Consider the following 27,575-nt stretch of genomic DNA (forward strand, 5'->3'; position numbering starts at 1 on the left):
GCTAGTATATCACCAGCCATAGGCTGGGTGTGGTGTCTATATCACCAGCCATGGGCTGGGTGTGGTGTCTATATCACCAGCCATGGGCTGGGTGTAGTGGCTAGTATATCACCAGCCATAGGCTGGGTGTGGTGTCTATATCACCAGCCATGGGCTGGGTGTGGTAACTGTATCACCAGCCATGGGCTGGGTGTGATGACTCACCAACCATGGGCTGGGTGTGGTGAATGTATCACCAGCCATGGGCTGGATGTAGTGACTACATCACCAGCCATGGGCTGGGTGTGGTGCCTAGTATATCACCAGCCATGGGCTGAGTGTGGTGACTATGTCACTAGCCACGAGCTGGGTGTGGTGAAAATATCTCCAGGCATGGGCTGGGTGTGGTGACTGCATCACCAGGCATGGGCTGGGTGGGTTGACTGTATCACCAGCCATTGTCTGGGTGTTGTGACTAGTATATCTCCAGCCATGGGCTGGGTGTGGTGAATATATCACCACCCATGGGCTAGGTGTGGTGACTATATCACCAGCTATGAGCTGGGTGTGGTGACTGTATCACCAGCTATGGGCTGGGTGTGTTGACTATGTCACCAGCCATGGGCGGGGTGTGGTGACTATATCACCAGCCATGGGCTGGGTGTGGTGACTGCATCACCAGGCATGGGTTGGGTGTGGTGACTATATCACCAGCCATGGGCTGGGTGTGGTGACTGCATCACCAGCCATGGACTGAGTGTGGTGAGTATATCACCAGCCATGGGCTCGGTGTGGTGACTGCATCACCAGCGATACTCTGGGTGTGATGACTAGATCACCAGCCATGGGCTGGGTGTGGTGACTATGTCACCAGCCTTGACCTGGGTGTGGTGACTGCATCACCAACTATGGGCTGGGTATGGTGACTAGTATATCACCAGCCATGAGCTGGATATGGTGACTATATCAGCAGCCATGGGCTGGGTGTGGTGGTCAGTATATTACCAGCCACGGGCTGGGTGTGGTGACTATATCATCAGCCATGGGCTGGGTGTGATGACTGTATCATCAACCGTGGACTGGGTGTGGTGACTTGTATATCAGTAGCCATGGGCTGGGTGTGGTGTATAACCAGTTATGGACTGGGTGTGGTGACTTTATCAGCAGTAATGGGCTGGGTGTTGTGACTATCACCATGGACTGAGTGGTGTGACTGTATCACCAACCATGGACTGGGTGTGGGTTCATGCTAGCAAAGTAACCTGCACATCTCTCTCCCTCACAGTACTGCGAGAGGTAGAGGGTCAGGAGGCCAAACACAAACATCCCGGTCTCTTCAGTGCTTCTGTCTCCCAATCTCTGTCGCAGGTGAGTTATCTTGCTTCTCCCATACCCCAGCGTCTCTTACTTCCTCACCCCTGCGTCTCTTACTGCCTCACCCCAATGTCTCACTGACTTACGCTTGTGTCTCACTCTCTCAGCCCAGTGTCTCTCACTACCTCACATTACTGTCTTTCGCACACCCTATTGCCTCTCACACCCTCAGTGTCTCATTTCTCTCCCCCCCCAGTGCCTCTCCCTCCATCATCCCTAATTCCATTATCTCCCGTCTCCGTTATTCCATTACATTTTGATTTTACGAGAGGTACCTTGATACGGGTGAAAAAGCTTTTGATCCAAGGAATTGGAGCGACCTTCCCCTTCCTCGGTCGAGACCTGATTGCCTAACATTCCCCCAACTGGTTGAGCACTTTCTCATAAATATAATGATCCGGGTGGTAGACAAATGGTAATTTCAGACAGGTTGCCAGACAGTATGCGCAATAAACACCAACTCGTGACCTAGTTTACCCCATTTTCAGACTTTGCCTCCCGATTTATTATTGAAAATGGCATAACAATATATATTTGGTAGTTACGTAATTATTTAGACGCGATATGAGCTCAACAGACAAGTTAAAGGCCCTGGTGGGGGAAAATCCTGAACAGATTAAAAAATTGACAGAACAATGAGTTAATTGCAGTAGGCTATGTTCTTCACTATGAGGCTTTTCCATATTATTCAGGTTTATAAAACCGAAATATTCTGTTATAGTTTTATCTTTGATTCCTTAAATACTGTGTGATTTCAGTAAACAAAATATAAAGAAATTGTTAAACGCCAGTGGCTAAAAATCAAACATTTAATTTTAAGTCTAAACTCAAAGAATAATGGAGAATATTAAAACTCTTAATGAATTCAAGTGAGCGAATCGTGTATTAACCTGGCAGAGCTGTATGACCCTTGTAGGTTTAGCGCTTAGTTTTGATTGCGATAATAATGATGATTGAATTAACCAGGTTACATATCGTGTCATGTATAATTCAGGAGTTCTGGCGGCAGTGTTGTGCAGGAACTACAGTCAGGGAGTCATCAGCGGGAGTGCTAGAAAAACATACGTGAGAAAGCAAAAAGACATATTTATTAAACAATATTTCTGTCCTGGGACCTTGATCACTTCGGTCACAGGATCGAAACGTTTTCTAATAAACATGTCCTAATATTTGCTCACGTGTCTTTGTAAAACAGTTTGTCGGTATCAGTTACCAAGGTTTATACCATAAGCGGAAGGAGTAATAATAATAATAATAATAATAATAATAATAATAATAATAATAATAATAATAATAATAATCTTTATCTGTACAGGTACATGTACAAGGTATACCGGCCTAGCTGTAACTATATAGAAAGCCCCTTGTTATACAGAGCATTTCCGGCAAATTAGGCCAGTTTTGTGCCCAGGATGCGACCTACACTAGTCGACTAACATCCAGGTACCCATTTTACTGATAAGTGTCTTAAGGAAACACGTTCTAATGTTTCTAACCCATACCAGGGATCGAACCACGGACCTCAGTGTTGTGATCGAGCTTCTACTGCTTTCAGTACACAAATCTTTTGCAGAAGATACATGATTATATACACCTGGAAAATCCTAGAGGGACTAGTACCGAACTTGCACACGAAAATCACTCACTACGAAAGCAAAAGACTTGGCAGACGATGCACCATCCCCCCAATGAAAAGCAGGGGTGTCACTAGCACGTTAAGAGACCATACAATAAGTGTCAGGGGCCCGAGACTGTTCAACTGCCTCCCAGCACACATAAGGGGGATTACCAACAGACCCCTGGCAGTCTTCAAGCTGGCACTGGACAAGCACCTAAAGTCAGTTCCTGATCAGCCGGGCTGTGGCTCGTACGTTGGTTTGCGTGCAGCCAGCAGCAACAGCCTGGTTGATCAGGCGCTGATCCACCAGGAGGCCTGGTCACAGACCGGGCCGCGGGGGCGTTGACCCCCGAAACTCTCTCCAGGTAAACTCCAGAAAGGATTTCTTCTCCATCATGGCAATAAATAATACTGAGGGGGGAAATTCCAGCATTAAAATGTTTTTCACAGCATTGAACTGAATCTTATTTGCATGGATTTTGGAAAATTCTAGCAGTGGAGTATCGTATTACCTTGTAAGAAGCCGGAAGATGATACAGATAATCCAGCGTTGTTTATTCATCTCTAATAAGCTTCGAAAAAAAAATCTGGACTCTTATTACACAAAAATTAGTGTTAGGCAAAAGAACATTTTTATTGTGGCAACGTTTAGCTCTCCAGGAGCTTTGTAAAACTCTCGGGGTTTAGCTCTTCTTTTGATTATAATAATAATTTGTAAAGTTCGTGGAGAGCAAAACGTTGAAACAGTAAAATGTCAAATTAATTGCACTTGTCTTTTTACCTAACATATTGTGGGTAATTCTACCAACATTATTACAAAGATTAGAGTCACTGAGACAGTTAAAAAATGCAGGATACCATACTATAGAATATCATATTAACCAAACAGAAATATTATAAAGAACACAGGCACCAGAGTACCGTAACTGGAACAATACACAACCCGCACATAGAAACTTTGTGACGACGTTTCGGTCAGTGACAGGTTAATGGTCCAAGTCGGACCCAAACGTCGCCATAAAGTTTCTTCCATAACCGGTTTAGCGCTTCTTTTGATTATAATAATAATTCCTCTCATAACATAAGGAAAACATTGTTATAGGGAAAACAATGTTTTCCTTAACTTTTATGAATATACGCAGGAAAATGGGTAATAAAGTAAAATATGTCTGGTTTATTGAGCAATTTATCAACGTCACAAGGCATGATTGGTATTTTTATTAACAAGTTTTATGCACTTTGAGGAAAGTAATGAAGAGATAGTTACAAAGAATTTAAAAATTCTCGTTTTTGTCTGAGCCTCTCTGTTTGAAAAATATTTATTTCCCTCATGTTTTTCTCCATACAAGGTTTCCCTTCCCAGTTTGGCAACCTTGATTTTAGACACTTTTAGCTGGGGTAACCTTGAATTATACGATGTATGAAGTAGAAGGATTGACTGTGTGTGTGTTTGTGTTGGCAGTGTGTGTGTTGGCACTTGTCTTAATACTGTGTTTATACTGTAATTTTATTCAGGCACAGGTACACATAAGTACAATTATTATACGTAGTGTAAACTCCAACTGCGGGTTATCATACGACTAAGACCCGCGTCAGGAAACACTTGTCTTGTTTCCTGACAAACCATACCTTACCAAATTATTATCATGGAGCGCTAAACTCGTAGAGATTATACAACGCCTGTTGGGGGGTGGAAGGCTGAAATTCAGGGAACTCGACGCAGATCCAATTCCATAGATCAAGAGCCCTCTCACCAGTATCAAGGAACCTAGAGGGGTGGATACCCCCCCAAAAAAATCAGTCAAAGTGACTTATTTCCATTGGGGGTGTTGAGACTGTATGTGTTGCAGGTGATTGGTGGGTTCCTGCTGGTGGTGACCTCGACGGGGAAGGTGGCTTACGTTGCTGAAGCCATCGAACACTTTTTCGGTCACACGCAGGTAAGCTGACACTTTCAATGTGCTGTCGTTTTCTCAGGAAAATGGCTCTTCATTTTAGGAATAATAATAATATCAGCATGATATTGATAGTGATATATGAAACACTTGCGCAGCATTTGGGTATCTTTATTCTGGAAACGTTTCCCCAGCCAGTGGCTTTTTTTTTATCAAGATGGACTGAACACACCGATTCTGGGCTGAGGGACTGATTATATCAAACTCCTCCACATCTACCGTCCTTCTCTTTATTGAACTGAAGCCACTGGCTGGTGAAACGTTTCAGTATCTTTGTTTCCAGAATGAAGATACCCAAATATTGCAAGTGTCACCTTTATCAACTTGTCGGTTGAGGTTATACACATATTGATAGTGAGTTTCGTTTTAGAAAGTTTATGGTACCCTTAAGTCATATTAGCAACCAACAGTCTTAAAAATTTACATGTTTGTCCTAACTGTGTATACCTCGCCAGAGAAAAAATTCCACGTTTAGTAGTTTTATTTGAGTAAATAAATTGTTTTTTCCTGTTAACAGTTACAAGACCTGACCAGCTTGCACTTACAGCAGCAAGATGGCCAATATAAAAAATATAAGGCTCTCATGCAGTGTTTATCTCTCAGGTGGATCTTCTTGGGAACAGCATATACAATGTCATTCATCCCGAGGATCGCCACATCATGGAGGAGCAGTTGAGCTCAACTGGTGCAGTAACAAAGCTTCCTGTTTTACTCTCATTAGTAATAATGGTAGAGGTGCCGACAAAATGTTAGGTAAATGGACACAAATGCAAATAATGTGATATTTTTTTGTGGCGCCAGGAGCTTTGTCAAGCTGTTATGGCTTAATTAAGCTCCTGCAGGGCGAAAAGTTGCTACAATAAAATGTAACATTATTTGCTTCTGTGTACATTTACTTACTCTCATTGTTGGTCAACACCTCAAATTCAAAAGAACATAGTGCTCATCACAGCATTATGCCGCCCATTCCCTACACACGTACCAAAACAAACACATACCATGAAAGATTATAATATATATATTTGCACAGTTACTGAGGTTTTAATACTTGGTGCTGCATCCTTTATTATGCTTAATTGTGTCCCTCAACCATGTAGGAAGACTCTCACACAAATTCTTGATTGTTTGGGGAGGTGTATTATTCCATGCCTCATGTAGAGCAGCCTCCAGCTATGGGACAGAACTGATATCCTTGCCCACTAAACTTTTTTTCACTACTGACCAGAGGTTCTCAATAGGGTTTAGATCTGGGGAATTGCCTGGCCAGTCATTAAAGAACCTCACTTCACAGTCCTTAAGCCACTGAACTACAAATTTGGTGATATGACAGTGTACCATCCTGCATAAAAGCCGTAGCCCCACACTTGTTGAACGCCACAGGTAAATTGTCACACAATAACTCCAGGTAATTATACTGGTTCATATATACTGATTTTTGGGAAGCACAATGAGTTCACCAACAGTTTGAGCAATGAAACACCCCCAAACCATGAGTGAGTCTGGGTGTTTGGTGGTCCCACAGGTGTAGCGTGGGCCTAACAGGTCGCTACTTCTGGGCCAGTACTCATGTCCCCCATGGTTACAGGTGACAGTGAAGGTTGCTTCATCATTTCAGAGTACTTCAGACCACTGTTGAGGATTCTAGTAAAGATATTTCTTTGCATAATCCAGCCTACATTTCTTTTGTGGCTTGGAGATCGGTTTCTTAACCTGGTGGTGACTACTGTAGCCTAGTTCTGACACATGTCTGCTAACAGTTCTTACAGACACCTCTGAGAGAAGATGTGGGTTCTTTTCTTTCAATTCTCTAGCAGTTATCTTAGGTGTACTCTCTAACTGCTTCTTTAACACAGTTAAGGTATGAACAGATGTCTTCTTCAAGGGGCCAGGCTGAAGTTCGGCAGACAGTATTTCAACACCGCCACCAGCCTTGAACGCTGCACCCAGGTCCTCACTGAACACTCACACACACCAACATTCTCCACTATTTCTTTCGCCTGGTGCCCAGCTTTGTGAAGCCCAGCTTTGTGAAGCCCTTTGATTTGAGCTATAGTTTCAGGTGTTAAAGACTTTCTTTTACCCATAATCAAACATGTTAAGCCCCAAAACCAAAGGGAGCACCGGACAAAAGATGGAGCGGATGAGAGACAAAAGTGCAACACTTCGTCTCACCACGGCAGCCACGTGAGCGCTGTGGAGTCACTGTGGAATGTGGCGGCAGGCTGTGATGTGATGCTAATGGCTGTTACTCGGCATAATGAACAGACAAAAAAAGACACCCCTGTATGGTAGGCCTTTGATTTTTGTCATGGCGTTATGCATGAGCATTCACCCAGCATAATGCTGTGACGAGCACTGTAAGAAAGGAGGACTACTGCAGCAGGCCTACTGGCCTGCTGCAGTAGTCCTCCTTGTCATCTATGTCTTAACTTACATCTTGTTGGTATTTTATACCTTTCTTGCACTTCTGGCCCATGCTAAGCAGGTCTAACCCACACCCATCGATATCCACTTATATACTTGTCTAACCTATTTTTAAGGTTATCATGCTGTATAACCCATGTAGGTTTAGTGCTTAGTTATGATTATAATAATTTAAAGATACCCAAGGTTTTTTGCCTAACCTATAGGCATGACCTACTTCCACCTGTGGAGTTATCCAAGGTGACACTGCCTACGACTGTTTCACCTCACCTGTCTGCAGTATATAAGCCCCTTCTTTGTGCATATACTGTATTCTTATCGAAGTTGATGGACTAATTACTTTGACTCAAACTGAGGGACTGATTACTTCAGTCGTCTGATCTCTATTTTTCTTTGTAATGTACTGATGAAGCCACTTTGTGGTGAAACATTTCCTCAGTAAAGATACCCAAGTGTCATCCATCGAGAACACTGCAAATCTCAAAGTGGACATTAACCAAGTCTTTAAATGGGCCTCAGGAAACAATATAAAGTTCAATGAAGACAAATTGCAATTCCTCCACTATGGAAAACTTGAAGAAATAAAAACTGAATTGGAGTATAAAACAAATTCCAACCACACAATAAAGTGAAGAACTGAAGTAAAGAACCTGGAAGTGATAATGTCAGAGAATCTTACTTTCAAAGATCACAGCAATGTCTCTACTACATCTGCTAGGAAAATGATAGGATGGATAATGAGAACCTTCAGAACTAGGGATGCCAAGCCAATGATGAGTCTCTTCATATCGCTTGTTCTCTCTAGGCTGGAATGTCGCTGTACACTAATGGCCACTTTCAAGGCAAGCGAAATTGCAGACCTGGAGAATATACAGAGAACTTTCACTGCTCGTATAAGTACAGTAGAGCACCTAAATTACTGGGAATGGTTGAAGTCCCTTGACCTGTACTCCTTGGAATGCAGGCAAGAAAGTTACATGATAATATACACTTAGACAACCTTAGAGGGACTAGTCTCAAATCTGCACACAGAAATCACTACATATGAAAGCAAAAGACTCAGCAGGTGGTGCAACATACCCCCAATGAAAAGCAGGGGCACCATGAATACATTAAGAGACAACACAATAAGTGTCAGGGGGCCCAAGATTATTCAGCTACCTTCCAGCATACATAAGGGGGGATTACCAATAGATCCCTGGCTGTCTTCAAGAGGGAACTAGACAGGCACCTCAAGTCAGTTCCCAATCAACCGGGCTGTGGCTTGTACATCAGTTTGCATGTGGCCAGCAACAACAGCCTTGCTGATCAGGCCCTGATCCACCACGAGGCCTGATCATTGACTGGGATGTGGGGGCATTGACCCCCAAAACAATCTCCAGGTATATGTTTAATTTATCAACCAAGAGGAGATTTATACCTAAGAATAAATTGAATAGTTGATGATTTTCATCACAGGAGGACTTCTGAAGGAAATTATGGAAGGCTGAAGCCCCCTTTGGTATCACCACTACCTCACATTCTGAACATAATAAAATTCATTTTAACCCTTTTTTCATGGCTGCTTCCACTTACTGTGCTTGGTATCAGCAACAGATTTCCCCCTCATCTCTGTGTTGATTGTCCTCATCTTGTTCTGCCAGCTGGGTACAGTAATGGAAGGACACCATTCATCAGCTCCATTTTTCTGCTCTGGATGTTTTATGGTTTTGGTGGGAAGGTGCTTACTGAATTCAGGTGAGAGTATAGGTGTCCCACCCTGCTGGGGCTTATGGGATTTATAGATACAGTAGAGCCCCAGCATCCGCTAATTTGGTATCCACAGTTTCAGTTATCCATGGTTAACTGTGACCCAAAAATACCTCTTAATTTTGCATAATAATGGCTGCAAAGCACAAATGTGGAGAAGCTGGGAGCTCTTCAAAGCCTAAGAGAAGCCATGAAGTGCTTCCCATCAGTGAAAAAGTGAATGATTCTCTACTTATTGTGCATAATTTATCAATTAATCTTTGATAATAGGTATGTATACCTGGAGTTTACCTGGAGAGAGTTTCGGGGGTCAACGCCCCCGCGGCCCGGTCTGTGACCAGGCCTCCTGGTGGATCAGCGCCTGATCAACCAGGCTGTTGCTGCTGGCTGCACGCAAACCAACGTACGAGCCACAGCCCGGCTGATCAGGAACTGACTTTAGGTGCTTGTCCAGTGCCAGCTTGAAGACTGCCAGGGGTCTGTTGGTAATCCCCCTTATGTGTGCTGGGAGGCAGTTGAACAGTCTCGGGCCCCTGACACTTATTGTATGGTCTCTTAACGTGCTAGTGACACCCCTGCTTTTCATTGGGGGGATGGTGCATCGTCTGCCAAGTCTTTTGCTTTCGTAGTGAGTGATTTTCGTGTGCAAGTTCGGTACTAGTCCCTCTAGGATTTTCCAGGTGTATATAATCATGTATCTCTCCCTCCTGCGTTCCAGGGAATACAGGTTTAGAAACCTCAAGCGCTCCCAGTAATTGAGGTGTTTTATCTCCGTTATGCGCGCCGTGAAAGTTCTCTGTACATTTTCTAGGTCGGCAATTTCACCTGCCTTGAAAGGTGCTGTTAGAGTGCAGCAATATTCCAGCCTAGATAGAACAAGTGACCTGAAGAGTGTCATCATGGGCTTGGCCTCCCTAGTTTTGAAGGTTCTCATTATCCATCCTGTCATTTTTCTAGCAGATGCGATTGATACAATGTTATGGTCCTTGAAGGTGAGATCCTCCGACATAATCACTCCCAGGTCTTTGACGTTGGTGTTTCGCTCTATTTTGTGGCCAGAATTTGTTTTGTACTCTGATGAAGATTTAATTTCCTCATGTTTACCATATCTGAGTAATTGAAATTTCTCATCGTTGAACTTCATATTGTTTTCTGCAGCCCACTGAAAGATTTGGTTGATGTCCGCCTGGAGCCTTGCAGTGTCTGCAATGGAAGACACTGTCATGCAGATTCGGGTGTCATCTGCAAAGGAAGACACGGTGCTGTGGCTGACATCCCTGTCTATGTCGGATATGAGGATGAGGAACAAGATGGGAGCTAGTACTGTGCCTTGTGGAACAGAGCTTTTCACCGTAGCTGCCTCGGACTTTACTCTGTTGACGACTACTCTCTGTGTTCTGTTAGTGAGGAAATTATAGATCCATCGACCGACTTTTCCTGTTATTCCTTTAGCGCGCATTTTGTGCGCTATTACGCCATGGTCACACTTGTCGAAGGCTTTTGCAAAGTCTGTATATACTACATCTGCATTCTTTTTGTCTTCTAGTGCATTTAGGACCTTGTCGTAGTGATCCAGTAGTTGAGACAGACAGGAGCGACCTGTTCTAAACCCATGTTGCCCTGGGTTGTGTAACTGATGGGTTTCTAGATGGGTGGTGATCTTGCTTCTTAGGACCCTTTCAAAGATTTTTATGGTATGGGATGTTAGTGCTATTGGTCTGTAGTTCTTTGCTGTTGCTTTACTGCCCCCTTTGTGGAGTGGGGCTATGTCTGTTGTTTTTAGTAACTGAGGGACGACCCCCGTGTCCATGCTCCCTCTCCATAGGATGGAAAAGGCTCGTGATAGGGGCTTCTTGCAGTTCTTGATGAACACAGAGTTCCATGAGTCTGGCCCTGGGGCAGAGTGCATGGGCATGTCATTTATCGCCTGTTCGAAGTCATTTGGCGTCAGGATAACATCGGATAGGCTTGTGTTAATCAAATTTTGTGGCTCTCTCATAAAAAATTCATTTTGATCTTCGACTCTCAGTCTGGTTAGCGGCTTGCTAAAAACTGAGTCATATTGGGACTTGAGTAGCTCACTCATTTCCTTGCTGTCATCTGTGTAGGACCCATCTTGTTTAAGTAGGGGCCCAATACTGGACGTTGTTCTCGATTTTGATTTGGCATAGGAGAAGAAATACTTTGGGTTTCTTTCGATTTCATTTATGGCTTTTAGTTCTTCCCGCGATTCCTGACTCCTAAAGGATTCTTTTAGCTTAAGTTCGATGCTTGCTATTTCTCTGACCAGTGTCTCCCTGCGCATTTCAGATATATTGACCTCTTTTAGCCGCTCTGTTATTCTTTTCCGTCGCCTGTAAAGGGAGCGCCTGTCTCTTTCTATTTTACATCTACTCCTCCTTTTTCTTAGAGGAATAAGCCTTGTGCATACATCGAGTGCCAAAGAGTTAATCTGTTCTAGGCATAAGTTTGGGTCTGTGTTGCTTAGTATATCTTCCCAGCTTATATCGGTTAGGACTTGGTTTACTTGGTCCCACTTTATGTTTTTGTTATTGAAGTTGAATTTGGTGAATGCTCCCTCGTGACTAGTCTCATTTTGTCGGTCTGGGGCTCCACGCATACATGTCTGAACCTCAATTATGTTGTGATCTGAGTATATTGTTTTTGATATGGTGACATTTCTTATCAGATCATCATTGTTAGTGAAGATGAGGTCTAGTGTATTCTCCAGTCTAGTAGGCTCTATTATTTGCTGGTTTAAATTGAATTTTGTGCAGAGATTTAAAAGCTCGTGTGAGTGTGAGTTTTCATCAGAGCTGCCTCCTGGTGTTATTACTGCAACAATATTATTTGCTATATTCCTCCATTTTAGGTGCCTTAAGTTGAAATCCCCCAGGAGCAAGATGTTGGGTGCAGGAGCTGGAAGATTTTCCAGACAGTGGTCAATTTTTAACAGCTGTTCCTGGAATTGCTGGGATGTTGCATCCGGAGGCTTGTAGACTACCACAATGACTAGGTTTTGGTTCTCGACCTTTACTGCTAAAACTTCCACTACGTCATTTGAGGCATTAAGCAGTTCTGTGCAAACAAGTGACTCTGCAATGTACAGGCCAACCCCCCCCTTTTGCCTGTTCACTCTGTCACATCTGTATAGGTTGTAACCTGGGATCCATATTTCGTTGTCCAAGTGATCCTTTATGTGGGTCTCAGTGAAAGCCGCGAACATTGCCTTTGCCTCTGCAAGCAGTCCACGGATGAAAGGTATTTTGTTGTTTGTTGCTGGCTTTAGACCCTGTATATTTGCAAAGAAGAATGTTATCGGACTGGTGGTATTGTTGGTACTGGGGGGGGATTTTTTTTTCCGGCATTAGTATCTGTATCTGTTGGTTTGGAGTGGAGGCCATCGACTGTGGTTCCACTCCAGGAATGACTGGATTTGGTGTACGATTTCTGCCATTTCCTGCCAGTTTTTTTTCCTTCCTGGCACTAAAAAACCTCTCCCTCTTGAGTGGCTGTGGCTACCCAGGTTTTCCCATGGCCTGGATGTTTTGTATCTTTTTGTCCCCTTTAGATGGTATGCCTGGCAATTTAAGTTATAGCACAGTCTTTCCTGTACTGAAGAGGTACACATTTCAGGGTGAAAAAGCTTACAGGAAGGGAGTTTGCATTTTCCTGTTGTCATATGGGCATGACATTTTCTAGGGTGGTCATAGTTGCATGTCCCATCTGTTTTTCCAGATTTCCCATGCTAGGAGTTAAATACTGTAGGGTTTGCTACTATCCTAATTCAGTACTTGATCAGCCGGGCTGTGGCTTGTACATCAGTTTGTGTGCAGCCAGCAGTAACAGCCTGGTTGATCAGACCCTGATCCACCACGAGGCCTGGTCTTGGACTGAGCCACGGGGGCATTGACCCCTGAAACCCTCTCCAGGTAAACTCCAGGTATCCACAGTTTCAGTATCTACGGCAGGTCCTTGAAATGTATCTCCCATGGATACAGGAGTCCTACTGTACTTTTTTCATTGACAATGATATATATATAAAAAAAATTGGGTCCATCTAGTGAAATTGAGGACTTTTTGTTTCTGTTTCAATTTGTAAAGGGAGCTCCTGTTTTCTTTCCTGTCATTACCTCACTATGGGCACTACAACTTTTCCATCCATCAGGAAGCAGAGCTTGATACAATGTAACCTGTCAGTGCCCCTTAACACTCCCATCAGGAAGAAGAGGCAATGATCAATGGAACCATCAGCAAGAAAGACAATGTGTAATACAGGTTGGCCATCACTAATCTGGCATCATTGGGACCTGTAGTATGCCGGATTAGTGAATTTGCCAGATTACAGAATGGTTAGGTTAGAATACGCTTAATTAACCTATCAATAGAGACTCTTTCTACTATATCTTCCTCATTTTTGTAACTGCTTTCTTCTCCAATGGCTTGCTGCTGTGTATTTACAGCCATCTGCACAATTTCTGAGTCAGTATAATGATGAAATTCGAGTCAGTATAATGATGAAATTCGAGTCAGTATAATGATTTGAGTCAGCATAATGATGAAATTTGAAATTATGCTAGCCAAAATTAGTGCTGGATTACTGATGAAACCGGATAACTGATTGCCGGATTAGTGATGGTTGACCTGTACTGTATTACACATGCGAGGCTTTGTATTTCTCTTCACTGAATAGTATTTGCCAGTCTGTTGACCATTTGTTAACCTTTTTTTGTAGGTTAATTTGCATGGGAATACTGCAGTGCTCTCTTTGCTATACATCTTTTTGTAAATTTTAACCCTTAAACTGTCCAAACGTAGATCTACGTTTTTTCAACATTTGAAAGTATGTAAAAAAACATAGATCTTCTTTTTGTTATTTTACATTTGAAAACGTGTAAAAAAAAATTTGATCTACTTTTTTTTTGGTATTTGAAAATATGTAAAAAAAGTAGATCTACTTTTGGAGCACTACGCATGTGATAATAGATCTGTTTGGACAGTTTAACCTGTAAACGGTCCAAGCAGATCTACGTTCACATGTGTAGTGCTCCAAAAGTAGATTACGTTTTTTTTTAAATACAGTGGACCCCCGCATAGCGACCTTAATCCGTGCAAGAGGGCTGGCTGTTATGCGAAATGTTCGCTATGTGAATGAATTTTCCCCATAAGAAATAATGGAAATCAAATTAATCCGTGCAAGACACCCAAAAGTTTGAAAAAAAAAATTTTACCACATGAAATATACATTTTCCTACACACAAAGAGAAGGATACATGCACAGTAGTAGAGTAGTACATGCACAATATATATTGTGCATGTACTACTCTACTAAATGAAGAATAAATGACACTTACCTTTATTGAAGATGCAGCAATGACTGATGAGACACTGTGTCCTGGGAGTGCCTTTTCCTCCTGAGTACTGTAGGTCCTGTTTGGTATTTTCTTCCAGAACAGGCCTTATCACACTGTGTATGTCACTATGATTCTTAAATCTCTCAAACCAACCTTTGCTGGCTCTAAATTCACCAATATGAGCACTAGTTCCAGGCATTTTCCCTGTTCACCTGGGTGTTAGTCGACTGGTGTGGGTTGCATCCTGGGAGACAAGATTAAGGACCCCAATGGAAATAAGTTAGACAGTCTTCGATGACACTGACTTTTTTGGGCTATCCTGGGTGGCAAATCCTCTGGGGTTAATTGTTTCTTGGTATTCTCAATAAGCCACACCAACAACGGTGCTACAGCAGCAGCAGCAGCAGCTGACGATGTTACAGCAGCAGCAGACGATGCTACAGCAGCAGCAGCAGCAGACGATGCTACAGCAGCAACAGACGATGCTACAGCAGCAGCAGACGATGCTACAGCAGCAACTGATGATGTTACAGCAGCAGCAGACGATGCTACAGCAGCAGCAGCAGCAGACGATGCTACAGCAGCAGCAGCAGCTGACGGTGGTACAGCAGCAACAGACGATGCTACAGCAGCAGCAGACGATGCTACAGCAGCAGCAGATGATGCTACAGCAGCAGCAGACGGTACTACAGCAGCAGGAGCAGCTGACGGTGGTACAGCAGCAGCAGCTGACAGTGCAGCAGCAGCTGACAGTGATACAGCAGCAGCAGCAGCTGTACCACCAATAGTAGCGATGGTTGATTGGGGTTTATTATACAACCTGGCCAGCTTGGAGACACGCACTCCACTTTCATACTTATCAATGATCTTTTTCTTCATCTCCATAGTAATTCTCACCCTTATTGCTGTAGGGTTGGCACTAGAAGCTTTCTTGGGGCCCATGGTCACTTATTTTCCAGAAAAAAATCACCAAAAACACTGTAATAATACAAAATGTTCCGATTGTATGCTTGGATGTTACCGCGGAGGCTGGCTGGTAAACAATGCCACCCGCGGAACATGTGAGCGTGGCTCAGGCCGCACATTGGACGCGTCTCGGACGAAGGCCGCTGAGCGGGTTTTTGGGCGCTATGCGGGGCAAAATTTTAGCGATCAAAGCGTCCTCTATGCGGATTGTCCGCTATGCAAAGCGTCCGTTATGCAGGGGTCCACTGTATTTTCAAATACAACAACAAAAAAAAGTAGATCAAAGCTTTTTTACACGTTTTCAAATGTAAAAAAAAAAAAAAGAAGAGCTACTTTTTTTACATACTATCAAATATTGAAAAAAACGTATATATACGTTTGGACCGTTTACAGGTTAAGGGTTAATATCAAGTGCATACTATTTGATTATGGATCACTATCTTTTTGTTAGTGTCATTGATATACTATATATATCACAAATAAAGAGTTAGTCCCAGAATGGAGATTTGTCGCATTCCACTTGTAATGTTATACTAATTGACTTACAGTTAATGATGGCTTTTATTGTGTTCCAGTCATTCTTTCCCCCCTCCCCCCTCAAGGGATGTGGCTTGATGCTGGTGAGGAGCTTTTGATCCAAGGAATTGGACCTGTGTTCCCCTTCCTTAGATCAGATTTGATTACTTCCCATTCCCAGAGTGATTTATGACCACTATGGGTTTAGCACTTCCTTGATTAAAATAAACATGCATACTGTACTAATAACAATACTATTTATTTGTGTTGTAGACAGCTCACGTCGGTCATTCTTTTGTCGCATGTTGGAGAAGGTTGTGTCCAAGAGTGACCCCTGCCATTATGAAATTATCCATGTTGTGGGTAGCCTACGGCCATTGCCAAACCCAAGTCCTTCGACATCTACTCCTGCACTTCTTGCAGCAACTGCAACAACTTTGGACTTAAGTGGTTAGTGCTTCATATGAGTTGTACTTTGAATTTGGTAATATATATACAGTATACGGAATTAAGCTTTTTAACATCAGGAATAATTTAAAGATAATACAGTGTAACCTTAGATAAGAATATTTTGGTTTTCATAAACTACGGTGGATAAAAGTCCTTAATAGTAATGTAATAATATCTTTATTTATTACAAGTACATGTACATGGTATACAGGCCTAGCTGACATCAATGACTTACTACTATATAGAAAGCTGCTTGTTATGCTGAGTATTTCGGGCAAATTAGGACAGTTTTGTCCCAGGATGCGACCCACATCAGGCGACTAACACCCAGGTACCCATTTTAAACTGATGGGTGAACAGGGACAGGGACAGCAGGTGTCTTATGGAAACATGCCCCTAATGTTTTCCAGCTGTACCAGAAGAGATTCGAACCCTGGACCTAAGTGTGTGAGCTGAGTGTGCTAGTGATCGAGCTACAGGACACCTTGTTACATAAAAGAGGGCCAGGCAATCCAAATCATGAAAGGCTTTTCCTAGTTTATAGATTTCACATATATAAAATGATATACATACAGTATAATAAGCAGATTCAAAGCCCCTATCTTTAGCATATCATTACATTGTAAGTTCAAGCATTTGCATATATTTAGAGCCAGTAATTACTATTCAACTTGCCTCTGTGCATTAAAGCATTATCATTTTTAGTAATATTTTCTTGAACTTCTTGTGAAATGCTAATATGTAACAGAGTTATCAAGTAGATTACATAAATTGCAATGTGTTCTTAAATACCCCACTTCTTAATACAAGATTTTCTTAAAGAATGAGATGATTGTAAACTGAAGTATATATGGTGTAAGGCAAATACAGTCAGATTAAAGCAATCAGCATTATCTTCGTAATTATAAATCCTGCAGTAACTATCAACATTGTCATGCTATAAACAAGATATGTAATGCTTGGATTTTAGGTCATCATGTGATGCCGTTAACTATTTGTGCACCTCACCTACACTACAACTGGTCTCTATGCCACTATACCAGTGCTGTATGACCCTTAAGGGTTTAGTGCTTCGTTATGATTATAATAATAATATGCCGCCATATGTTTTCCTAATTTTCTGTCTCTATATTAGATTGATAAAGCCTCTGGGAAGTAAGCTTGCAAGTATCCATAAAAGCACCTAAAGTGGCAAGAGCTACAACCCAGTGAATAAATAGTGACCCAGTAAGAGCATAAAAAGGGAGAGATTAACAGTAAAGCCAGTATTATGGCTTGTCATAGTGTGCAGCAAGGCTTTTAGGAGCTACTGTCTGATGGGATTGTAATTTTTACCTATATTTACAGTTGGCCACTATCATTCCTCCCTTTCCTCTCATACAAGATTCCTTGATGCCAGTGAAGAGAATCTTGATCCAAGGAATGGACCCTGACCTCCCCTTCATTGGATCAGACCTGATTGCCAAGCTTGTGGTTTGGTTGATAATATCCTCAGCTCACATACTGAGAGTCTGGGTATTGATCCCAGCATGGGTGAAACGTTGGGCATGTTTCCTAATACCTGCTTCCCCTGTTCACCTAGCAGCAAGTAGGTTCCTGGGTGTTATATGACTATTGTGGATTGCATCTTGGAGGGCAAAAATTAACCTAAGTTGCCCAAAATACTTTGCAAAACCAGGGGGTTTCTACATAGTATGCCAGTGTTGTCAGTTAGGTCAGTAATGGTTGCATCATGTGCTTGTAGAAATAAAGATTAATATTAATATTTATCCCAGGTGCTGTATGACCCCATTGGGTATAGTGTTTCCCCCTCCCCACCATTAAATATAAAAATAGCCCCTCCGTCCTGTATCCCTTTTCCTCTACACATTCTTTTTTCTCTCTGTGACTACAGCATAACTGCAAGACACACCCTGAATTAAAACCAAATAATATTGGTGGTCATCTGAGCATGAGACACACCTCAATAAAGGTGGAATTTAGGTGGCAACAAGTCAGTTGTGCAAATACAAAATCATGATTGTTGGATTTATACATGTGAAGAGCTATTGTATATGTCTGAATAATTAGAGAACATCACTCTTATGGTTTTAACAAACAACTACTACATATTAATGATGATCATTACCATTGTCTAAGCAGATGGTGAAGGCAAAACCAGTTGTGAGTCAGACTCTGAAGATTCTGAGGGTGGACTGCTAGAACAAAAGTCTGGAACACACATGCTGGTTAGTTTTGTGAGGGTGGTGAAAGATCGGCCTATCACTGAGCTCTCTTTGGTTGAGTCCACCAAAGATGAATACATCACACGGCACACCATGGATGGGAAGATCCTCTACACAGACCACAGGTTAGCATCACCTAACATAATCTGCTGAGTATATTATTATTATTATAGATTACTATTATTATTATATTTATGGGAAACACTAAACCCATAGGGGTCATATAGTGTCTGGGAGGCATTTAGGTTCGATCCAAGGAAGAGAAGGGCAAGTTCAGTTCCTAGGATTAAGAGCCCCTCACTGGCATCAAAGAACCTCCCTTGAGGGGTATCATTATACAGTTTTCATGAGGAAGCATTAAACCCATAGGAGTCATACCACACTCAGAGAATGGGAGGTAATTAGATTTGAGTCAAGGAACTGGAGAGTACCTCTAATTCCCTGAGCCAAGAACCTTTGATCCAGGAAGCAGAGTGTATTTCAGTCTTGCCTGTCTCTAACTATCTCACTTTTTAAATTTAAATGTTTTAATCTTGTCTTAAATATTTACAGATATACTGTAAAGAAAGTTTAAATGTTGTTCTGGTATTGAAATATTAATAAAAATCCCCCCCAAAAATTTTTTTAATGAATATATTCCTGAACCCATTTATTGTTGCTACCCAACAATTTAAACAAACTGATCTTCTAAAATGGTAGAGAATCTCTTTCTAAAGATAATGACAAAAAATGCAAAATTTGATGTAAAATCTATTGAATTATTAAGATGTGAAGTTACAGGTCTGGCAGGACTTTGCTTAACCATAGTTTTGCTCACTCTGATGTCTATTTTAGGCAAATTTCTGGATTTTTCACTATTATTGTTTTGTTTCTGTACTATTGATTGAGTGCAAGAAACTGCCCATTCAGAACTACCTTATAAAGCACCTAGAAGTTAGTAATATGGCCAGTTTTACACAAAATTCAACAGATTTCAATTTAAAGACAGAGTCCAAAACAAACACTGTAGGTGTTCCATCGCTAAAGCAACTTTCCTCTCTTTATTTATCATATCCCTTGGGCTGTCCTATACAGCACTTGCTCCATTTTGAATCCATCATAACACAAAAAACGACATTATTTCTATTTCTTGGCTAATAAAGCATAAAAATTCATGATTATGGTTTAGGTCATCTTAATACAGCCTCTTCTCACTTAGTGACGTACTCGTTTACTGACGCCACGGACTTACGACGGGCTCTGACCAGTATTTATACCTAAATAATGTATATTAGAGCTGATTTCCTTTATTCTCTTTATTTCAGTATACATACACTACTGTATAAACGTATAAAAATATACCAGAAATGTTATAAATGGTGCAAAGGTGACATTAAAACAATATCAAAGGTGGTTGACACAAACCCACTACCATTATAATATGCTCCTCACTTAGCAACGAATTCGTTTAACGACGTGGTCTTAGGAACGGAACTCCATCGTTAAGTGAGGAGAGGCTGTAATTGAAGCAGCCCTAATAAAAATTCATAAAAGAGATTGGGAGGGTCAGGAAGGGGAGCCTCCCCCTCACCCTACCTCAAGAAAATTGCTAAAATTTGATATTTCTGCCACTTTGAGGCTTATTTTAAGCCACTTCTGATCTGAAAGTGACCAACCAAAATCATCTCCCTTTTACTACTATAGAAAATGCCTCAAAGTTGCTCTTACCAAAACATATGGTCCTGCCATCATGATAGCAGGATTTTTTTCAATACTATGCATATTCACTGCACAGACCAATTCAGCATTTTTAAGGGTGCTGTGATTAAGATGTAGATCTATGTGATTGACACTGATGTAGATGTACGTGAGAGACAGTGAAAACGGTATTGTACTAATTGTAATATTTTTGCTGCCTCTTTTCTTTTTTGTAATGCATAATTAAAATTTACTACTCAGTATCCTATGTCTAGTCTTAAGTACAGTCTCTCATCACTTAACGATGGAATTCTGTTCCTAAGACCACGTCGGTAAACAAATTCATCACTAAGTGAGGAGCATACTATAATGGTAGATGTAGTGGGTTTGTGTCAACCATCTTTGATATTGTTTTAATGGCACCTTTGCACTATTTATAACATTGCTGGTATATTTTTAAATGTTTATACAGTAGTGTACTGTATATTGTAATAAACAGAATAGAGGAAATCAGCTCTAATATACATTATTTAGGTACATGTATGCATACTGGTCAGAGCCCATCATAAGTCCGAGTCATCGGTAAATGAGTACATCACTAAGTGAGGAGAGGCTGTACTCTGTAAGCATCAGGGTTAGTCTGGATGAAATGCACATGCATGCTGGCAGCTTTCTTTTATGCTTAACAATACAGGCAGGCCCAGCTTTTACAGCACGTTAGGTTCTGGGCTACCACTGTAAAGTCAGTCATGGTTCTTTTTCACTTTTAAATTAACATAAAAGCTTGGTAACATGTTTATGTGTCATATATAAAGTGACCAATATAGCGAGGTCTATAAAATGCTTATACAGTACACATACATTAAAATATATTTCCATCCTTAGCTTATAGTGAGTGGTGAATATATTTATTGTGGGAAGTCTGAATAAATGAAGAATAGGTATATGTAATTGAAAACCGCTGCATTAGTGAAACACTGTATAGCAAAGCATTGTAAAGCAAGACCCTTCAGTATTTTATATGTAAACTACATTTTGCATACCACACAAAGTTTGTTTGTTTGTTAACCCTTAAACTGTCCAAACATAGATCTACGTTCACATGCGTAGCGCTCCAAAAGTAGATCTACGTTTTTTTACATTTTTCAAATATTACAAAAAAAAAAAAAGTAGATCAAAGTTTTTTTTTACATGCTTTCAAATTTGAAAAAAAAAATAGAACTACGTTTTTTACATACTTTCAAATGTTGAAAAAACATGGATCTACGTTTGGACAGTTTAAGGGTTAATGCATGTATGTGTATCTATAATGTGAGTATTTTTTACTGATATTTCAGAATATCATTTGTGACGGGATTAATGCCAGGAGAGGTGATGGGCACTTCAGCCTTCCATTACATGCACCCAGAGGATGTGATGTGGTCACTAGTAGCTCACAAGCTCAGTAAGTACTGCTGTGCCATTAACACCTCTCATTATCATAGTGGTGTATCTGTAGTAGGTTTAAGAAATCTCATTAAATTAGACTTAATATTGTTGCCCTTGTTTACTGAATAATTTTGAATATGTGCAGGACATCAGTATTTTAAACTTGAAACTTCGTAAGAGATATAAAGCAATTTTTTCAACATAATTTTGGTTTGGTTATTTAGAGAAGTTGGAGCAAAATAGGATGACTTGGAGGGTGTATAAATCTGTAGTGGAGGGGAGGAGTGGTAGGGATCATCTTAGGAAAGGTTGGAAGGAGGGGGTAACGAACGTTTTGTGGGTGAGGGGCTTGGACTTCCAGCAAGCATGCATGTGCATATTAGGAGTGAAGGGAGATGAATGGTTTTTGGGACCTGACAAGCTGTTGGAGTGTGAGCAGGGTAATATTTTGTGAAGGAATTCAGGGAAACTGGTTAGTTGGACTTGAGTCTTGGAGGTGGGAAGTACAATGCCTGCATTTTAATGGAGTAACATCTAAACTGTCGTATCTGAGCACTTCTGCAAAGACAGTGATTATGTATGAATGATGGTGAAAGTGTTGAATGATGATTTTTTTTCTTTTTTTTTATTATTCTTTCTTTTTGGGTCACCCTGCCTTGGTGGGAAATGGTCGACATGTTACAAAATATATATACTATATATAATTTATTTATATGTTTATTTATTTATAATTAATTAATTAATAAATTAATTGTTATATTGCACATTGCTGCAACATTAACTTAACAACACCTTAGACTAATATATTCTTTGCTGATAATATTACCTTCTTTTCAGACACTGAACCTAACATTTTAAATTATGTTGTAAACATGAACAAAAAAGTCCATGTGGAAATCATCTAATGATATGTTAGAAGTACTAGAACAAGACTCTGGTAATTACCCTCATATATGATAATGATTGCTGATAATGATATGATAGAAGTACTAGAACAAGACTCTGGTAATTACCCTCATATATGATAATGATTGCTGATAATGATACGTTAGAAGTACTAGAACAAGACTCTGGTAATTACCCTCATATATGATAATGATTGCTGATAATGATATGATAGAAGTACTAGAACAAGACTCTGGTAATTACCCTCATATATGATAATGATTGCTGATAATGATATGATAGAAGTACTAGAACAAGACTCTGGTAATTACCCTCATATATGATAATGATTGCTGATAATGATATGATAGAAGTACTAGAACAAGACTCTGGTAATTACCCTCATATATGATAATGATTACTGATAATGATATGATAGAAGTACTAGAACAAGACTCTGGTAATTACCCTCATATATGATAATGATTGCTGATAATGATATGATAGAAGTACTAGAACAAGACTCTGGTAATTACCCTCATATATGATAATGATTACTGATAATGATATGATAGAAGTACTAGAACAAGACTGGTAATTACCCTCATATATGATAATGATTGCTGATAATGATATGTTAGAAGTACTAGAACAAGACTGGTAATTACCCTCATATATGATAATGATTGCTGATAATGATATGTTAGAAGTACTAGAACAAGACTCTGGTAATTGCCCTCATATATGATAATGATTGCTGATAATGATATGATAGAAGTACTAGAACAAGACTCTGGTAATTACCCTCATATATGATAATGATTGCTGATAATGATATGATAGAAGTACTAGAACAAGACTCTGGTAATTACCCTCATATATGATAATGATTGCTGATAATGATATGATAGAAGTACTAGAACAAGACTCTGGTAATTACCCTCATATATGATAATGATTGCTGATAATGATATGATAGAAGTACTAGAACAAGACTCTGGTAATTACCCTCATATATGATAATGATTGCTGATAATGATACGTTAGAAGTACTAGAACAAGACTCTGGTAATTACCCTCATATATGATAATGATTGCTGATAATGATATGATAGAAGTACTAGAACAAGACTCTGGTAATTACCCTCATATATGATAATGATTGCTGATAATGATATGATAGAAGTACTAGAACAAGACTCTGGTAATTACCCTCATATATGATAATGATTGCTGATAATGATATGTTAGAAGTACTAGAACAAGACTGGTAATTACCCTCATATATGATAATGATTGCTGATAATGATATGATAGAAGTACTAGAACAAGACTCTGGTAATTACCCTCATATATGATAATGATTGCTGATAATGATACGTTAGAAGTACTAGAACAAGACTCTGGTAATTACCCTCATATATGATAATGATTGCTGATAATGATATGATAGAAGTACTAGAACAAGACTCTGGTAATTAACCTCATATATGATAATGATTGCTGATAATGATATGATAGAAGTACTAGAACAAGACTCTGGTAATTACCCTCATATATGATAATGATTGCTGATAATGATACGTTAGAAGTACTAGAACAAGACTGGTAATTACCCTCATATATGATAATGATTGCTGATAATGATATGATAGAAGTACTAGAACAAGACTCTGGTAATTACCCTCATATATGATAATGATTGCTGATAATGATATGATAGAAGTACTAGAACAAGACTCTGGTAATTACCCTCATATATGATAATGATTGCTGATAATGATATGATAGAAGTACTAGAACAAGACTCTGGTAATTACCCTCATATATGATAATGATTGCTGATAATGATATGATAGAAGTACTAGAACAAGACTCTGGTAATTACCCTCATATATGATAATGATTGCTGATAATGATATGATAGAAGTACTAGAACAAGACTCTGGTAATTACCCTCATATATGATAATGATTGCTGATAATATGATAGAAGTACTAGAACAAGACTCTGGTAATTACCCTCATATATGATAATGATTGCTGATAATGATACGTTAGAAGTACTAGAACAAGACTCTGGTAATTACGCTCATATATGATAATGATTGCTGATAATGATATGATAGAAGTACTAGAACAAGACTCTGGTAATTACCCTCATATATGATAATGATTGCTGATAATGATATGATAGAAGTACTAGAACAAGACTCTGGTAATTACCCTCATATATGATAATGATTGCTGATAATGATATGATAGAAGTACTAGAACAAGACTCTGGTAATTACCCTCATATATGATAATGATTGCTGATAATGATATGATAGAAGTACTAGAACAAGACTCTGGTAATTACCCTCATATATGATAATGATTGCTGATAATGATATGATAGAAGTACTAGAACAAGACTCTGGTAATTACCCTCATATATGATAATGATTGCTGATAATGATATGATAGAAGTACTAGAACAAGACTCTGGTAATTACCCTCATATATGATAATGATTGCTGATAATGATTTGATAGAAGTACTAGAACAAGACTCTGGTAATTACCCTCATATATGATAATGATTGCTGATAATGATAAATGATAAATTTTTATTTCTATAATGTATGGTTTACACTTGATTTAGGAAAAGGTCATACGTATTATTATTGACATACTTTCTAGAAAGCTCCGAAATGCTCTGCATTTCGGGCAGCCTTGACCATTAAACTGTCCAAACATAGATCTACGTCCACATGTGGGGGGCTCCAAACGTAGATCTACTTTTTTTTTACATGCTTTCAAATAGGGAAAATCAAGGTCAGAGTGCTACGCATGTGAACGTAGATCTACGTTTGGACTTTTTTTTTTTTCAACAAGTCGGCCGTCTCCCGCCGAGGCAGGGTGACCCAAAGAGGAAGAAAATCCCCAAAAAGAAAATACTTTCATCATCATTCAACACTTTCACTTCACTCACACATAATCACTGTTTTTGCAGAGGTGCTCAGAATACAACAGTTTAGAAGTACAGTGGACCCCCAGTTTACGATATTATTTCATTCCAGAAGTATGTTCAGGTGCCAATACTGAACGAATTTGTTCCCATAAGGAATATTGTGAAGTAGATTAGTCCATTTCAGACCCCCAGACATACATGTACAACGAACTTACATAAATACACTTACATAATTGGTCGCATTGGGAGCTGATCATAAAGCGGGGGTCCACTGTATATACATATAAAAATACACAATATATCTCTCCAAACTGCCGTTTGGACTTATAGTTACTTATAACTCCTACTGAAATTTTTGCAACCAGTTTGTTGGACGTTTCAGTAAAAAAAATAACACTTGTGGAGGTTATTACAAATGTTGGTCATATACAAATGCAACTCCTGATCTAAATTTTAGTATTACTGCACAGGACAAACAACAAACTGAAGACCTATAGAATGCAAAGCATCTTGAGCAAAAACTATGCCTATACTGTACTTAAAATTTACTCAGTTAATTCAAAATAAAAATCACACTAAGAAGATATAATTGTCAAGTTTAGCTGAGTGTGGTACTTGTTACTTAAATTACAATACAATTATGATGAGATAGTATATGCCTATATAATAATGTATGGAGTTGAAGGAAAGCTGTAATAAGAACAGGGACAAAATTGGTTGAAAACAGCATTTCAGGATTTGTTTGACAGTGTATTGCTGTCAAGGTTACATTAAGGTAAGGAGGTGCCTTCTGACAGTAACATTGCAGTGGCTGGAACAGAGGGAACCTATGGAACCTTCACACAGAGAGTTCCAGGTTTTAGGGCCTTTTATGCACATTGTGTTTTTACACACTTTAAATCTGATACGCTGAATATCAAAGAGATTTTTATATTATACCTATTAGTTCCATTGCAGCTATCAAGAAATTATTTTGGAGCAGGGTTTATATCAGAATTGATTGCTCTATATATACAGTATGCATAATAGTATGAGTGAATATTATGTATATTGAGTAAATTTAAACTTTCAAAGTCCCATCAGCAGTGGCAGAGGAATTCACTCAATAAATTAGGAAGACAGATAGCTACTTTGAAAGCCTAGACAATGCTACACCAAATATTATCCTCCTTGGGGATTTCTACATTCCAAATGTAAAATGGAAAATGATAGAAAACAGAATTGTTCCAGAAATAGTACTCTCTCTGGAAGCTATACAGTACAATTTTTATTTCTTTATGCAGTACAAATGATGTACAGGTCCTCCATCACAAATCCGGCATCATTGGGACCTGTAGTGTGCTGGATTACTGAGTTTGCCGAATTACAGAGTGGTTAGGTTAGAATACACTTAATAAAATTAACCAACTTGACTTACACAGTTCATTGAACATCGGCAAAAATCGAACATTTCCGCTACTTTGAGCTCAATTTCAAGGTACTTTTCGTTATGAAAGCAATCAAAATCATGTCTATTTCTGTAATATATCTTCCATTCTATCAAATGAGTCCAAAAAATGAGAATACAACCATAAAAACCATACGAAAATATACTGCAAAGAGGCGGCTAATGGCTGAGAAGTGAACTCCCTTATTTATCGTCCGTCTTTTTTATTTTTGTTGTACGTTAAGAAGCATCTTTCCATCATACATTGCCCAAGTTTCAATGAGATAGCCCAACAAACAACCAAGAAAAAAAATATTTACCAAAAATCATGTATGGCAAGCCCAAGCCAGGTACTGGAAATAAGTCACTTTGTCTGACTTTTCTGGGTTATCCTAGGTTCTCTGTACATACACTGCTATGTATGATAATCTATGTAACTGTATTTGTGTATACCTGAATAAACTTATTTACTTCTAGTCTGTCAACCGAGTACAGGAAACCGCCCATTCACTTATTTCAACTACCCAATAAAGTGGTCAGAAATTGGCAATTTGGCCGATTTCACACAAATTTCAACAGATGCCAATTTCAAAAT

General features: G+C 39.7%; 1 protein-coding gene across 1 annotated transcript in view; it reads left to right on the forward strand.

The window, feature by feature from the left end:
• The window catches only part of LOC128699252 (circadian locomoter output cycles protein kaput), a 109,829-nt gene that overhangs the window by 31,553 nt on the left and 50,701 nt on the right, over positions 1 to 27,575 (forward strand). Inside the window, exons 2-7 of the mRNA XM_070090416.1 lie at positions 1,265 to 1,347; positions 4,822 to 4,911; positions 5,530 to 5,611; positions 16,209 to 16,385; positions 18,528 to 18,735; positions 21,625 to 21,731. Coding sequence (XP_069946517.1) covers positions 1,265 to 1,347; positions 4,822 to 4,911; positions 5,530 to 5,611; positions 16,209 to 16,385; positions 18,528 to 18,735; positions 21,625 to 21,731 — 747 coding nt within the window. The remainder of the gene's footprint in view (positions 1 to 1,264; positions 1,348 to 4,821; positions 4,912 to 5,529; positions 5,612 to 16,208; positions 16,386 to 18,527; positions 18,736 to 21,624; positions 21,732 to 27,575) is intronic.

The sequence above is a fragment of the Cherax quadricarinatus genome, chromosome 31 (genome assembly GCF_038502225.1).
Source record: "Cherax quadricarinatus isolate ZL_2023a chromosome 31, ASM3850222v1, whole genome shotgun sequence".
NCBI classification, from domain to species: Eukaryota; Metazoa; Arthropoda; class Malacostraca; order Decapoda; family Parastacidae; genus Cherax; species Cherax quadricarinatus.